General features: G+C 38.6%; 1 protein-coding gene across 1 annotated transcript; it reads left to right on the top strand.

Annotated features, from left to right (window-relative positions):
• The first annotated feature begins 144 nt into the window (after positions 1 to 144).
• Positions 145 to 9,483, top strand: tspan34a (tetraspanin 34a). Its single transcript, XM_059339417.1, has 8 exons — positions 145 to 288; positions 2,769 to 2,848; positions 4,230 to 4,442; positions 6,631 to 6,705; positions 6,810 to 6,923; positions 7,198 to 7,338; positions 7,460 to 7,552; positions 8,995 to 9,483. The coding sequence occupies exons 2-8, from the start codon at positions 2,792 to 2,794 to the stop codon at positions 9,049 to 9,051; spliced, it is 750 nt and encodes a 249-aa protein (XP_059195400.1). The 5' UTR covers positions 145 to 288; positions 2,769 to 2,791; the 3' UTR covers positions 9,052 to 9,483.
• Positions 9,484 to 16,080: the final 6,597 nt, after the last annotated feature.

The raw sequence follows: 16,080 nt of genomic DNA, 5'->3' as shown, positions 1-16,080 counted from the left end.
CCTGTGTTTTGAGATCAATATTGATCAATCATTAATCAATATAATCAGCATTATATTTGCAAGTTTCCCCTCGTAAAAGTTTCTGTTCTATTTTTGAAGGGACTTTGGTCACCAGGAAATGTTGCTTACCCAGAAAGTCTGTGACGTGAAGGGCATGAACTCTTTTTCCCTATCTGTGTGCGTGTGCCTGTGAAACTTGTGAGAAGATAAAAGGGCTTGTGAAAACCTTGTTGAGCAGACACTCCTGACTGATCAGACCTCAGCAGACATACCAGCAGAACTGCACAGGTACGAGCTTCAAACTTGATTATTTAAATTAAATTATCGAGCTATTGTAGATGACCGACAACTAAAAAAACATTATTTTTAATATAATCCCTATAATAACACTAAATATAATAATACTTTAGGTGAAAACTAATCAAAGGCATAATAAAAGACACTGTATTTTATAATTAAGATTCTCATATCTCTCCCTCATAATGAAAAGTTTACCTATCAAAGCCAGGTTGTTTGTCACCTGATGTCCATTGCTCAGTATGAGTATTGCTATTTTGTTGAAGTAGCTTTCATATTTGAATGGCTTGACTTTATTAAAATTACCAACTGACTCGACAAGCCAAGTAACATACAGCTCAGCTCTCTTGATGAAGTGATGAAAGAAGTATTCAGATACTTAAGTAAAATTACTAATGGCACACTGAAAATGCTCCACTACAAGTAAAAACCCTGCATTCATAACTTTAATAAAACAATGGATTATCATTAAAAATGTACCTAAAGAAGACCATTGAAAAGTAAAAGAGATATTGTGCATTAAAATGTCCCCTGTCAGTGTTTGTTTCAGGATTAATATTACGGCTTCATTATGTTCCTATGCATTATGTCCGATAAGATTGTCATGTTTGCAGCATCCCTGTCCTGTGAGGATCACATATCTCTTAAAAATAAAGTTTTCAGTTCAAAAACACAGCAGTTTTCAGCTTTGTGATGATGCATTTTCCAGCTGATCTTAGAGGTTTGAAATGGTTATTTAGCTCATAAAGGAACATTGCATCCTTCACAAACGGACAAAAAAACAAATGGACAGGAATCCAAATAACTTGTAAGTTATCAGATAAATTAAGATCGTAAGTGTGAAAAGTGTAGTGTGAATTGTAGTGGAGTAGAAAATACAAGAAATAAAGTGAATATGATTATAAAGTTGCATAAATTATATTATATTCAACACTAGAAGTAGACACACCTTTTGCTTCTGTTTTTGCTGCTGTGACAAGTGAATTTCCCCGTTGTGGGATCAATAAAGTATAATCTAATCTAATCTTATCTAAATATGTTTTTTGTTGTTTTTTTTTAAAAAGAATTCTGACTCTACACAGCAGATGAAACACGCTCCTTTAGCTGTTATATTTCTCAGAGAGAAACAGAGTCAATAAAGGAAAATTAAAATGTTCTCTGTCTTTTCAAGTTATATTAAAACTGCTATCCGTCCTGTTTTACTGCGTCCAGACTTCCATTAAACGTATCCAACTAAACAACATGTGATTTCGCTGGTGTTATGAAAACCTTTTATTACCTCTTGGAAACAAAATAACAGTTGCCAAGTAGGTTTCCACTGAATAATATAATTGAAGCAGCAATAAAAATAAAAACAAAAGATCAATAACTATAAAAGTGCGCTCATTTATCTGACTCAGAACAGGCGGAAAAACAAAGTTGTGCAAGGTTGGACACAGTGATATGTGTTTTATGGCATTTCAGGGCTACTTGCAGCATGTCTTCCAGTAAGTTGATAAGACACCATTAGTCATAAACTCATCAGTGGACTTTTGATTAATTGGAGCCATATTATGAAAAACCTGTTATTGGCCTACTTACATCACACACTTTAAACCTGTTTCATTATTTTATGGCTTATTGACAATAAAGGGTGAAGACCGTTCTGTTTGGTTCTCCCTTTTATTAAATTATTCCCTTCTTACATGGCACTGTAACTTTTATTCTTATGTTTTATGTCTTATTTTACTGTAGCTTGTTTTTGTTTTTCTATTCTTTTGGTTCTAAAACGTCTGTTTTCTGCTGCATTTTAATTCCCTTTTTTTTTTGTTTTGTGTAAAGCACTTTGAATTGCCTTGCCTTACTTCAAACTCAAGTTGTGAAGACTTACCAGAAAGTTTTAGGCACTGCTTACAAAGCCATGGGTTATAATTTGATGGTAAAATTGACATCAGAGAGTGTCAAAGTGCTATAAAACTGCATATGCACTTTTACAATGAAGAGTGCAAAAGTTCAGAGCTGAAGGAAGTGAATTTTCTCCCTCTGTACCAGATGGAGACTCATGTGTAAAGAGGAAACCAACAAACATGTCATGTGACTGAAATGTGTGCTTGGTAATGCGTTAAATAACTGGCAGGCAAGGTTAAGTGAAAAATAAAGTGTGGATATGAAATTATCTCACACTTCAACCGAAACTTTGTGTTACGTCAGTATGACAAACTTGCCACATTTAGAGGAGATTAAGACCCTCTCTGTTTTCCTGCCAGTTACTGTGGTTAATGTATAACCAAAGCAAATGTAATTTGACCCATGTCGGTGTGCGCTTGTGTTGTAAGCCATCCCCACACCATCGATTATTGTCCTACGAGAGGTAAAATGCAAAGTTGTGCACTTAACAAAAATCCCCTAAGAGATCAATAAGGAAATATGATGGAATTATACAACCATTTACTGTAGTTCTTAACTACTTTTTTGTTTTCTCTCTTCAACAGTGTGAAAAAAACAACCTGCCAAGATGTGTTGCTCCGGCTTTCTCAAGATGATGATGTTCATCTTCAATGGCGCCATCTTTGTGAGTTGGAAATAAAGAAAAAAACGTTTTGCTTCTGCTGTGCAGCTGTATTTCATGATGACCTGGTTCCACAAGAAAACAGGCTAGAGAGAATACATTAACCTACAGAATAATAATAATAATGATTTATCAGATGGTATGAGCGATTCACTTTGGTTTTGTGTAAAATTCTCCTTTATAGTAAAACCTGGATTCAGAGATAGGTGAAAGAAAGAGTTTACTTTCTTGCTGAGAGTTATACAACACCATTAAGACTGGAAGCTGGGTGAAACAGCTAGCTTGTCCAAATAAAACTAAACCCAGAATCTCTAAAGCTAAATCATCACTCACTAATAGAGTGCTAAAGGAATGAGTCCCAAAACCCAGAAATAAGTCGGTATTTCTGCACTTCTAGTTCCATTATGTTGAAGTCAATGTTCTTTTAACAGGTTAAAGGTTCGACTCCTGAAATAAGGTCTGCAGTTAACACAGGCTTAAAAGAGTTCCACGCTTCATTCCACGACTTAAAATACATAGATAGATTACTTTATTCATCCCCAAAGGGTAATTACCACACTTGTGAATTTTGAAGCTTTAACCTGTCTTAAAACATGTATTCTAAATGAGACCACAGAGTTGTAAGGACATTTAAAGTAATCATCAGCTCTGTGCTGGTGATGCTGAAGTCATGTGAACCTGATGTGTTAGTTTATAGCCTAAAATTATCTTTTTACTTATTTTACTGCTGAACCAAACATAAAAGTTGTTGTTTTTTTTTGCTACAGAGTTTATTTTCTGCCATAATCCAAAATCCAATGGAAAATCTGTAAATGATAATTTCCATGATAGATAGCCTACAAACATACATGATCCCTGCAGCACTCTATGGAGTCTCCTGAAGTCCCTGAGCCCAAACAAAAAAATAGTCCAGCACAGAACATAAAAAATAGATCTTGCTTGTACAGTACGGATTAAATAAGATATAGTGGATAGGTGGATTTTGTTACCGTTGAACAGACCCAGGCTAGCTGTTTAGCCCTGCTCCCAGTCTTTGTGCTAAGCTAAGATAATAGGCACCCTTGGCTGTAGCCTCATATTTGTCAATCCTCTCATCTAGGCTGATGCTTATTATGAAAAGACAAAAGGTCAGTTTTCAATTAATTAAAAAAACAAATTAAATTCTAAACCATTCCAGCTGAGCATTACAGAACAAGTCATTTTTATGATAATGCGACTCCACTTTGTTAGGTTTTCTTGGCTATTGCTTGACTATATAAAAAAATGTAGCTCAGTCCTGTTTGTACTGCATCTTTTCAAGTATTTTTTTTTTCATTATTTCTCTGTGCTTTAATGACACGGTCTCTGCTTTAATCTTCCTCTTATTTCTTTCCTCATCATGCAGCTGGCAGGTGCGGGCATCCTCGGTGTGGGTGTGTGGGTGAAGGTGGACAGTGGTTCTCTGACGGGTTTACTGGAGAGTGCAGATGCACCGTCTGAGTTATCGGTGCTGGCCAACGTCAGCTACCTGCTCATTGGGGTGGGTGCTGTGCTGCTGGTCATAGGCTTCCTGGGCTGCTGCGGAGCTGTCAAGGAGAGCAGGTGTATGCTGCTAACGGTGAGCAACCTTTGATTGATCAACCAATTTTTTGTCATTGACCTGACATACTCATGTATCAGCTGGCTTGTTAGCTACTGTAGCTACTGTAGTATATTTTATGTTACAAGTGGTATATTTTATGTTACTTTTAGAGTTCTGCTTTACTGGAGAAGCCACAGTCTGACCTTTTGTTCAGAACAGAACTGTAACAACTGGTTCAAACCAGAATAATGAACTGTAAAGATCTGGGAGTTGTCAGACAGTAGAGGCGTTGGAATTTGAATATAAACAAGTATAGGTTGTATCCTTTTAAGGTTGAAAAGTAGACTTAGCAGCGTGCTCGTTCCCAGGAAAACGTGCTCATGCACAGTATGTATGGGCTGGAACATTCAAATTAAATGATCTTACACACAGACAGAAAAGCCAGAGAGAACTGAGGGCTCCTTTGGACTTGGGACCACCTTTTTTCAGCAACCTTGAAATTGACAAAGTTATCCTCCGCTGTACCTAGGCAGTGTATTCTGATGTTTGATAATAAAGACAACTAAAAGGAACTTCGACTTGGTCTTTGATCCATTTTTGATCTCACTCAGAGAGGTAGTAAATTTACACTACACTAGCTTAGTGTGCTTCCATGCTACACAGGTGATGACAGAAAATGATGATTCTGCTGATAGCAATGTGCTTTCCTACGCTGTTGAGTGTAGCTGAGTTGTTGAATTTTACTATTTGTGCAGCTGGCTAGTTAGCTGTCTACCTTGCTAATTCTTGCCCTCATTCCTACACTGGTTAAAGAAAATAAAAGCAAGCTGGTAGCCAGTGACATGGACTGTAACCATATAAAGATGGATGACATGACAGCTCCCTACAAGTGAAGCCAAACTGTCTTGATTGCCCCCGGTGGCTGGTTGCAGTATAGGTTATAAATCCCGCCCCTCCATGTTAGTGGATGAGACATGAGCCAAACTAAAAACTCAAGGTATAGGTAAAATGAAGTTTTCCCAAAGATGGTTTCTGTAATTTAAGGTAGTTCTTATCATGTTTATTTTTTTCAACTTTTCATTTTCCTGGTAAATTTGGCTTCCATTAGTTATTTAATTCTATAAACTGGGACTGTAACATCTTGATTGACATCTGTAATTGACTCGTGATTGTTCAGGTCTGTGTTTGGGCAGGAACTTGATACTACAGGCTCCACTCTTTGTCACTGTGCAGACTTTAGGGATAGGGAAATTTTGGCTTTTTGCCTCATCCATTGTTTAGACAGTCAGTTCATTGACCAGTGAATTCCTCAGTGCAGACAAGATAGACGTGAACTGGATATGACTGATGGATTTTATTTTTTGAAAAAGCACATTTTTATTTAATTAGTAGAAAACAAATTCAAGACAACATATCTGGTTTTCTGTATGTTTAAAATTTTGCCAAATTTTCCATTGTTGAAGGTGGGAAACTATCTCTTTCAGACCTTTTTATTCAAGGCTGCAATTCAATTAAATAATCTAATAGGCGAGTCCGGGCCGGGGCCCCTCTGTGTGGAGTTTGCATGTTCTCCTCGTGTCAGTTTGAGCTTTTTTGTGTTGTTCTTCAGCTTCCTCCCACAGTCCAAAGACTGTTAGGTTAATTGTTGACTGGGGTGTGACTGGGAGTGTGAATAGTTGTCCGTCTCTGTGTGGTTGTGTCAGCCCTGTGATAGTCTGCTGCTTGTCCTGGGTGTTCCCTGCTTTTGTCCAATGAAAGCTGGGAGCAGCTCCACCCGCCCCCCCGCCACCCTAAATAGGATAAGCCGTTACAGATAATGGATGGATGATTTAAGATTTAATTAAATTCTTACTTGTGGTAATCTGAGGTCTGTTCAATTTGACACAAACCTCTCATATTTATTACTGGAGGGCAAAGAGAACTATGTGTATAACTGAGACTATTTGGCTGTGAAATATGAGTTCTGGTAACTGTCAATGTCAAAATATTTGATGTTATCTCATTGGAGAATTCAAAAGGAATGCATTTTTATTCAGTCCTGGAAGCTATCAAATATTTTAGCATGTAGTTTTAGGTTTGTTGTCTTAACATCTGCTTAAATGCTCTTTGTCCAGGCCTCACTCTACTAGTGTGACTTGATTTTGTGGCTGCACAATGCTGCTACCTTTCAAAGACTTCTCAACAAGAATTTAATAGCATTATTTATCAATTTCTCCCAATCCAGTTCTTCAGCATTGTGCTGATTATCTTCATCGTCGAGGTTGCTGGTGTTGTGCTGCTGTTTGTCTTCAATGATTTGGTAAGTGGCTCTCAGAAAGTGAAACTTTGCAATATTTGTAAGTGGTCAGATTTAGGAACTAAAAGCTCCTGGATTATGTACAATGATCAATGTGCTCTTCTCAGTCTGATCAGATTGTTGTGGCTCTGGAGCAAGAGGTTGGAAAAAGCCTTGGAGAGCAGTTTGGACGCAGTGACAGTGAGGGTTTCACCTCTGTCTGGAACACCACCATGAAGGAGGTACTGTGTGTTTAATTTATCATTTAAGCAAATTAAAAATCTTGAAATACTCACACATTTGATGCAACTTTGAAGACAAAGATAAAGGCTCTTAGATCATACAGCCCGGCCAACATTAACAATAATTTGATCTTGTGAATAGAATCTGAGGATTTGCAATAGAGACACACTTTGTTACTCTGTGACAGTGAAAAGAATAATAAACCCATGTTGATGATGATTTAATTATTGTGGTTATGATTTGGGATTAACAATTTGTTCTTTTGTGATCTAGTTTCAGTGCTGTGGAGCCAAGAACTACACAGATTTTGATGGCTCCCCTTTTAACACTGAGAATGTAAATGTTTATCCACAAACATGTTGCAATGAAACCATCACGGTGGGCGTATGCAATGAATACGAAGCAGAGCGTTCGGTAAGAGACAAAGTTTACTTTTGGTTTACCTTGATGCGTTTTAGCAACAACACCATGAGTTATGATTTAGTGCAACAGTCATCCTTTATTTCTGCTAAACAAAACTTTTGTTCCTCTTCAGCACATTGCTGGCTGCGTAGGAAAGCTGGTGCAGCTGATAGAGGAAAACGCTGTCATCATCGCAGCTGTGGTTCTTGCGATCGCTGCTCTGGAGGTATCAATTTCAGTCACCAGTCTAGAAGAGTGCTGTTTACTTGATGATATTGAGTGGTATCTAAATGACATGTCTCCAAATTGTTAGTAGTTTATCTCATATTGTCATGTCCTGATAAATTTTGCATATATACAACCAAAATAATTTGTTACAGTACTTGTCAGTAGACACATTTTTAACATATAAAAAACATAGACAGCAAACTGCAAAATGTGCCCCCCCAAATAAATCAATTTCAGATATGTGTCACATATTTAAATATTCCTATTATAGTCAGAGCCAGACAACACTGCACATGTGTTGGCACATTTATTTGTGTGCACACAGGCGGCTGTGTGCATGTGTTGTTTGATTGTGGGGTGAAAAGTTTGACACGTCAGTGTCACATACAAATGTGTTGATTAATTTAACTGATAAAGAACCTAAAGTTAAAGTAAAAAGGAAATTTGTGAAGTCTTGGGAGGGGAAGTATCGCAGCTTAAGCTGGAAATAAAATTATACTTGTACCTGTAACACATACACATCGGAAAGTTACACATTAAGTTCAAAGTGGTGCACTGTAAAATTAGTAGTAACTCAAATTCATCTTTTGTTCTTTTGTCACATTAGGCTGACATACAACTGCATAGTGTATGAACTGCTCAAAAATGGCAACGACATTTTCACTTTTAAAGTGTTAACCCTGAGGTGTTTTAGCTGTTTTAGTTCTAGTTTTAGTTCCCATTACTCGAGTGTGTATCGTGTATGTCAACTTCAACTGCCAGCAAGATGCCAAACACTCAGTTGTTGTAGGATTGATTAATAATCATAATATATTTGTATATATTATAAGAGGGGAAAAATTTGTTTTACAACTGTGAAGCAAGATATAACAATATATAGAGAGAAAAGACTGAACTGGGGCTACACGGTGGTGTCGCCTCACAGAGCAAGAGGGGCGCCGGTTCGCCTCCTGCCTCTTCTGTCTGGAGTTTGCATGTTCCCCATGTGTCAGCGTGGCTTCTCACCGGGTACTCTGGCTTCCTCCCACAGTCCAAAAACATGCACTTAGGTTTAATAGGTTTAATTGGTGACTCTAAATTGCCCGTAGGTGTGAATGAGAGTGTGATTGTCTGTCTGTATGTGTCAGTCCTGCGATAGTCTGGCGACCTGTCCAGGGTGTACCCCGCCTCTCGCCCAATGTCAGCTGGGATCGGCTCCAACCCCCGCGACCCGAGTGCGGATAAGCGGTGAAGGATAATGAATGAATGAATGAAAAGACTGGACCCTAAATTTAGGCTGTGCTGAACTCTTATGACCTTATATGTTGTTTTACCTAATACGCACCTATGATTGTAAGGAATATATCCCACAGAACTGTATTAAACTTGTACAGTCTATAGCCTGTATCTCAGATCAATAACACTGTGTTTAGAAGTGTTAATGAACTGTTGTCTTTACAGATTGCTGCCATGGTGGTTTCGATGGTTCTCTACAAGCAGATCGGCAACAAGGCGTGATGTGTCCTGTTTGGGATGAGATAACAACATCGTAATTGGTGGAGAAATTGTACTTGTAAGAGGCTTTCTATGTATAAAGGTTTTCTTTTTTTTATGTGATTTAAAAATGACAGACAATCAGACAGACACACTTTTAACGCTCTACATGCATTATGCAGAGCATGATCTAATATGTTTTTAGTTTCAGAACTATATCTGTACACATTTATACTGTTATATATTTATGAAGGAAGGGCTGCTGTCAGCGGACATTGTATGTGCTGATATATGTTGGTAATAATATATGATGATGCACAGAGCTGGACAGGCTGTGTCAGTTGTTTACATCCCCCACACATTCACTGCAAGCTGTAATATAATGAATTTATTTTTGTATTTTTGATCATATTAAAATACATATCACAATCCTAACCTTCTTTTATTTACACATTATTTCTGGTTTTCTTCTCTTTCTGGTCACGTTTTCACATGTCATGTTTTTACCATACCATTAAACCCGATTAGTTCAGGTCCTATACCTTGATCCATAGACTATCCTGATCTTAACAAGTATTTACTGTTACATGCAGCTTGTATTTAATGTGACTTACTGTCTTGAGATCTGGTAACACAGACCGTTTACTGTCACCTAGTCTCGCGAGTCTACGGTTTCAACTAAGCTATTTACGAAAACGTCCTAGGCTAGCTGACTAGTTTTCGCAGTGCTAAATGTGACTGTTAGTTGTGTAAATATCACAGACTGTATGAGGTAAATATCCAGTGTTAGTAAAATAAAAATAGCCTACAAATAAATGAGCGACCACGCCCACGTAAGGAGACAGGAAGTGTATACGATTTCATTGCATTTGTGAAGCTTGAATTGTGCCGTCTTCCTTATATCCAGTATCTTTAGTTAGACCCTTCTCTATCCATTAGATTCAAGAAAATAATGGTAAAAATATATAAATTAATTAAAATGAAATGTACTAATCATAATAATGTAATTTAAACATTTGTAAATAATTTTGATAATCAATTATTGCCATAAATGTTTCATTGTTTTGGCTGGAGAAATATCCATAAGCAGAACGTCATCTCTTACGCGACGGACGTTAACGCTGCGCGCGAGTAGTTCGGACAGAAGGTTTTTCTTGCAGTTTGCGGTTTCGGTTAACTCCCGTAAAAGTCAAGCTAACAGTTGGGAATTGCGCTCATTTAATAGCAGTCGGTATGGGAACAGTGTCATGACAGCCAACCTGTTCACCTCCACCACCACCACCACCCTGTGTAGGCCGACTAGTTGCAGGTAAGATGTTTCTTGTTTTAATTCTGGCCCGCCGTGGCGTGTTAAGATTTATGTTTCCGTGAGGGAGCTCTGAATTGTAACATATCGTCGCGCTGTTAAAATAATCGCCGTAGTCATTTTTTGTCAAAATTGTTGTTGTTTTTTTGCCTAAATCATCTCCTCATGCCACCTATGGTAAAATCGCCTACATCCTCAGTTGATCAGATCATGTGATTTTACCCCTTTAAGATCATCACTTCTTTGACAATTTGCCACATTCATAGGAAACAGATAAGAACCCAGCAAAGAGGAGCTAGAGGAAGATTGTTTAGTTATCAGCTTAGTTTATCAGTGTTTTATTGTTGACACTAATATTGGTAACACTTTACTCTAAGGTGTCTACATAAGAGTGACATGAGCGTGTCATAAACATGACATGGGATGTGTCATGAACATTAATGACACTTTGAAGTAACATTAATGCTCATGATACTTGTCATGTCATGTTTCTGACAGGCTTGTGTGACTCTAATGTAGACACCTTCAAAATAAAGTGTTACCATATCTTGCTTAAGTCACAAAGGCATGTTCAAAAAACTGCCTAAGTAATTTATTTCTCTTAAGTTACATAATTTACACACAGTGTTATTACTATGCCAATAGACATCCTTTGTTACATCCTTAAATGTCATATGTTACACTTTTTGTGAAGTTTTTTTGTGTTTCCTGCAAAACTTGAAAAAAATAGCTAGGCGATTATTTTAACAGGGTGACGATACAGGGTTATATAACCCTTCTTACGATAAGAGTTTGATTTGTTCTTGTGTTGTTGCCTCTTTTTTGGAGGTAAGCGTTCATCTTACTGGCTCATTGATGGTTGGCCTGTTGCATTTGGTGACACACTGCAAGCAGATGGACATTAGTAAACTGTTTTGTTAGGCTGGATCAAGCCTATACACTTACTGAGCCAACTATTGTGCAGTGGTGAGCAGCCTAACTTAATCTGAGTGTGTGAGGGGGTGGTTGCCCTGCTAATCGGGGCTATATGCTGTTGACATTATCCAGTAAAGGTAGCAGGTTCGATTCTCTGCTCTCTCACACGACACTGCAAGCAAGCGCAAGGCACTGAAACCCTAACCGCTCCTGATTAGCAGTTTAGCACCTTACATGGCAGCCTTTGCAATCAGTGTATAATTTGGTGAATGTTGGCATGTGCTGTGGAGCACTTTGAGTGGTTGCCAGACTTTATAAAGTGCTGTGTAAATCCATTTACTAGGCATACTAAATGGAATGGAAGAATTCTTCTATACTCAGTAATTAACCATTCTGTATCTGCCATGTGTTTTGGTTGTCAGGCCCACCACTTTACTGTGCTGATTCTCCCATAACGCTCTCATATGGTTGTTTTCAGCAACAGGTGGAAGGTTTGCTCAAGAAAGGGCTTTTAACCCACTGTACACTACTTGTCCAAGGCACCTTTATCCGTGAGACGAGACATGCATTGGTTCCTTTTCATTTCTAAAGTCTTGATAGACGACATGCCACCATACCTCAGCACTTTATTAAACTGGTCACATAGTAATTATCCAACACGCTCTAGCGATTACTTAATGCTTAAAACCCTCGGACAAATACTGAATTTGGAAAAACTGCTTTCAGTTTTTCTGCTGCATCTACCTGGAACATCTTACAGCATTCACTCAAACTCAACACAATTATAACTATGGGCCAGTTCTAAACTATGATAACCAATAACTCTACCTTTCACTGTAACTGTTTTTAATGTTTTTGTATGTGTTTTGTTTGTGCTGTTTTTGTGTTTTCTCTTGTTGTTGTTGTTGTCTCGACATCATTGTAAATGAGGGGTTGTCCTCAATGATTCCTCGAGAAATAAATAAAGGATAAATGAAATGAAAATACACAAGACTGAGAAAGTTTGCAAAAAGCTGGAAAACGTAGTGGAGAATTTATCAGCTGTAGAGATGGATAGCTGTGTGTCTTCTGTTAGCTTGCTACTCATGTCAGCTTTATAATATGACAACATGTCAGTTGTTTCTGATGCCCCATCTAGCCCCCCAAAAATTGGTTAATGCAGGTTTAAAGGGAGAAATGTTGTGAATTTAAAGGTGATATTCAGATCAAGAATAATGGCCTGTTTCAAGATTCATTTTATCTGCACACAGAGTCTGAGAGTTACAGAATACAGTAATGGGATTATGCCTTTCAAATAAAAAATATGGCTAACTGTATTCTGGTACAGTTTTTAGCTGAATTGAAGGGATTACTCTTTTTGAAACTTGTTTGGAAGGGTGTTGCATGGGTCAAAGAAAAAAACATTACATTTTGGAACGTATCCACTGGATGGATGCACACATTATTTTTTGCTTTTATAGCTCATAGCCTTGGCAGAGGTCTGCACTCTCAGAGTGCCTTTCAAGATTGTTTTTGTTTTAGTTGCCCCAGACTTCATGTGAGGCACATATTTCCCATAAACAGATATTTTTGTGCAAAAAATGTTTATGCACCCAGTGCAGCTGCCACACATCAATGGCAGTGGAGACACACAGCAAGTATCAGGGATGTGTTTTTAGCATGGAAATATAAGACCCAGACAAAGCAAGACCAGTGTCAAGTAATTCAAAACTAATTATTTAAGTATTTAGAATACTTGATTGAAACAGTCTAATGTAATATGTTACAAATTACATTTTAGGGCCTGTATTCAGTCTTCATCTGTAGTGGTATATATTTTAAAAATCTCCTAACACTGTCTGCACATGCTGAAGGAGGCACATGATTTTATGGCACTGAAAGCACCATTTGTGGGTTTTAAATGCTGCGGCCCATCAATTTTTAATAAGTATTGTCCCCATTTGAAATGGACCAATTTTTTTTAGCTAATTTTATTTCCATTAAATCCTTCAACAGCATGTGTGTTGATATAAATAATATCACTGGGCAGCTATTAAGCCTACATAAGGGGAATGGAAAGGTGAGTGTGCTCCATATGGTGTAGCCTTCTGGTCAGAGCTGCTTTAATTTGCTTTACGCAGTCTAAGTAAATGACATCTCAACAGGTTAATTGGTGCTGATGCATTACAGGACAGTTTAACTCAGACAGACTGGTTCGATCACTTCACCTTCCTATGGAAACATGAGTAGGGATGGGTATCTTTCACATTTGAACCGATAAGGTACCGATACCCGGTACCTGGGAATCGGTATCGGTACTCAACGGTACCAATTTTCGGTACTTTTGCGTTTGTTTATGTGGTAATAAATGTTAATTTTTTAATAATAAAATCTCAATTTTTCAATTCAACATATTTATTTCTCAAAATATAAACTTTAAAAAATATATCAAAACAATATAACATCCAGGATGAGCAGTGCTTTATTGTTGAGTGAACGTGTATTTTGTACCATGGTTGCAGTGTTATCAAAGAATGCCGGAACAGAGGTTGGGAGGTGGATGATGCTGTCAACACAGAGGTGTGCACGTGTGATTTGTTGTGATGACGTCGTAGCTGTGTGGTGCAGCACCGGTCAGACAGTATTGTGGGCATGGTATGGTTGGAATAAACAAAGTTGAGTCGGGCTGCTCTGTGCACATATCGAGGATGACGCAGGAGTCTGAGGGATTTAATTTCAGCGAGGCAGTTTGGAGTAAAGTGGCAGGTAATATTCCTGAGTTGAAGAGCGGAGTATTGGCAGAGGACCAGAGATGCAGCAGCTAGCTGCTAGCTGTTAATGACTGGTCTACAGAAGAATGGAGAGAGCAAACGGAGTAAGGAAGGTCCCATCTCAAGGCAGACGAAGGCCAAGCCCGGGTAGAGACATTGGAGAGATAGCAGCTGGTGGCTAGCAGGCCTAGAGCCGGGCTGTTCGTCTCTGTGCCGGGGTGGAAGAGGGCAACAGCTAGTGGCCGCGTTGAGCAGATAGGACCAGACAAGGAGGTAAATAAAAAAAAAATAAATAGCGCGATCGTCAGCACGCTTGTTAATCAAAGACGTCAAATGAAAACAGGTTGAAATCAATGATCAGTTTAAAGTTAACACCGTTTAGGTACCGAAACATGGTACCGTTTGATTTTACATGAGTCCGTACTCAGTAGTACCGACTGAATTCGGTCGGTACCTATAAAAGTACCGAATTCGGTACCCATCCCTAAACACGAGTGTTTTCACAATCAACTGCTGGAATTCTGCAATGGAACATTCAAGGGTAGGAAGCCCAAGGCATTATCCAAGTCTTGCATTATACCACTACCAAAGACCAGTAATCTCCAACAACCGAACAACTACAGGGGCATCACTTTATCTGCCATTGCCTCAAAAGTCTACAACTCTCTTCTTCTGAACAGAATAACTCCTCACCTTGACCGGATTCTTCGAAGGAACCAAAATGGGGTCCGGAAGAAAAGATCCACCCTCCCACAGATTCTAGCAATAAGGCGAATCATTGAGGAACTCAAGGTCTCAAAGAGGAGAGGCAACATCATATTTGTAGACTTCTCAAAGGCTTTTGACAGTGTGAACAGAGCAGCCATGATGCACATCCTCCATAATTATGGAATCCCTGAGCTGATCGTTAAAGCCATAGCCATAATGTACGAAAACCCCACCAGCTTCGTTCAGAGCCACGATGGCCCAACAAAAGAATTCCCAGCTACAGCGGGAATTCTCCAAGGTGACACGCTTGCACCTTTCTTGTTCGTCGTCGTGGTGGACTATGCTCTGCGGCAATCAGTGGACAACATCAGAGACCACGGCCTCATGGTTGGAAGAAGATCTGGTCGCCAGAGCGAGAAATATCTGACCGACCTCGACTATGTGGATGATGTCGCCCTGACCGCAGAACACACATCATCTGCCCAGACTCTGCTCATTTCATTTGAAGAGGCCACTGCCAAAGTAGGACTCAAGCTAAATTCCAAGAAAACAGAATGCATGCTGATGAATGAGGACCCTACCCACCCTATCACATAAAGGATGGATCACACATCAAGGAAGTCAAGGACTTTAAATATCTTGGTTCATATGTGGCTGACAGCAGAAAGGTCTTTCTAGCCAGAAAGGGACAAGCCTGGAATACCTGCAACAAACTCCTCGGAGTCTGGCAGTCCGGCATTTCAACCTTCCTAGTGAAGTTTAATGTGTGCTCACCGCTGGCTGCTGACGCAGCAGGTTCTCCTGTCACATGCTGGGAAATACCTTATGACCCTCCTCAGTGGCGTCATAATCTGGACTCTCTTATTGTCTCTGTAAAACAGTTGGAACAGCAGTTAAATTTAACATGTGATTGTGACTTCATATCTTTTTTTCACTGGATTAGGCAGTGTTAATGTGTGTTTGTTTTTGGGTAAAGGTCAACTAGAGTTAAGTCAAGGTGTGAGTCAGACTTTTTACCATAAACTGTATATAAAGCTTACATGGGTGGTTGACGTGACGCTCAATTTTTGTGTTCCCAGTGACAAATATCACTAAAATTTGATAATATTTCATTAAAATTAATGTTTTAATATGCAGTTCATTCTTCTACATCTAATCCATCTGCAAACAATGAGTATCGTTCTTCAACTATGCAAATATTCTGTTTTGAACATGACATTTGTCCACCGGTGCAACTGTACTAGGTAGCATTACTTATCTTAAAACAACTGTAATTTAATGAAAAATTAATCTAAATACATTAAAATACTTGAATGCATGTCATACGAGTGTTTACTTAATGAATCTAGAGGATATAAGTGTTAAGGTCCCTAT

This window comes from Centropristis striata, chromosome 1 (assembly GCF_030273125.1).
Source record: "Centropristis striata isolate RG_2023a ecotype Rhode Island chromosome 1, C.striata_1.0, whole genome shotgun sequence".
Lineage (NCBI taxonomy): Eukaryota > Metazoa > Chordata > Actinopteri > Perciformes > Serranidae > Centropristis > Centropristis striata.
Note: the sequence above shows the minus strand (reverse complement) of the source record. Positions and strands in the feature narration are given on the sequence as shown.

What these genes read in the sequence shown, in the direction of transcription:
- tspan34a (XM_059339417.1), top strand. Translation starts at nt 2,792, where the DNA reads ATGTGTTGCTCCGGCTTTCTCAAGATGATGATGTTCATCTTCAATGGC. An exon ending in TCTTCAATGGCGCCATCTTT is followed by an intron (nt 2,849 to 4,229) that starts GTGAGTTGGAAA and finishes CTCATCATGCAG; the next exon opens with CTGGCAGGTGCGGGCATCCT. An exon ending in GCAGGTGTATGCTGCTAACG is followed by an intron (nt 4,443 to 6,630) that starts GTGAGCAACCTT and finishes CTCCCAATCCAG; the next exon opens with TTCTTCAGCATTGTGCTGAT.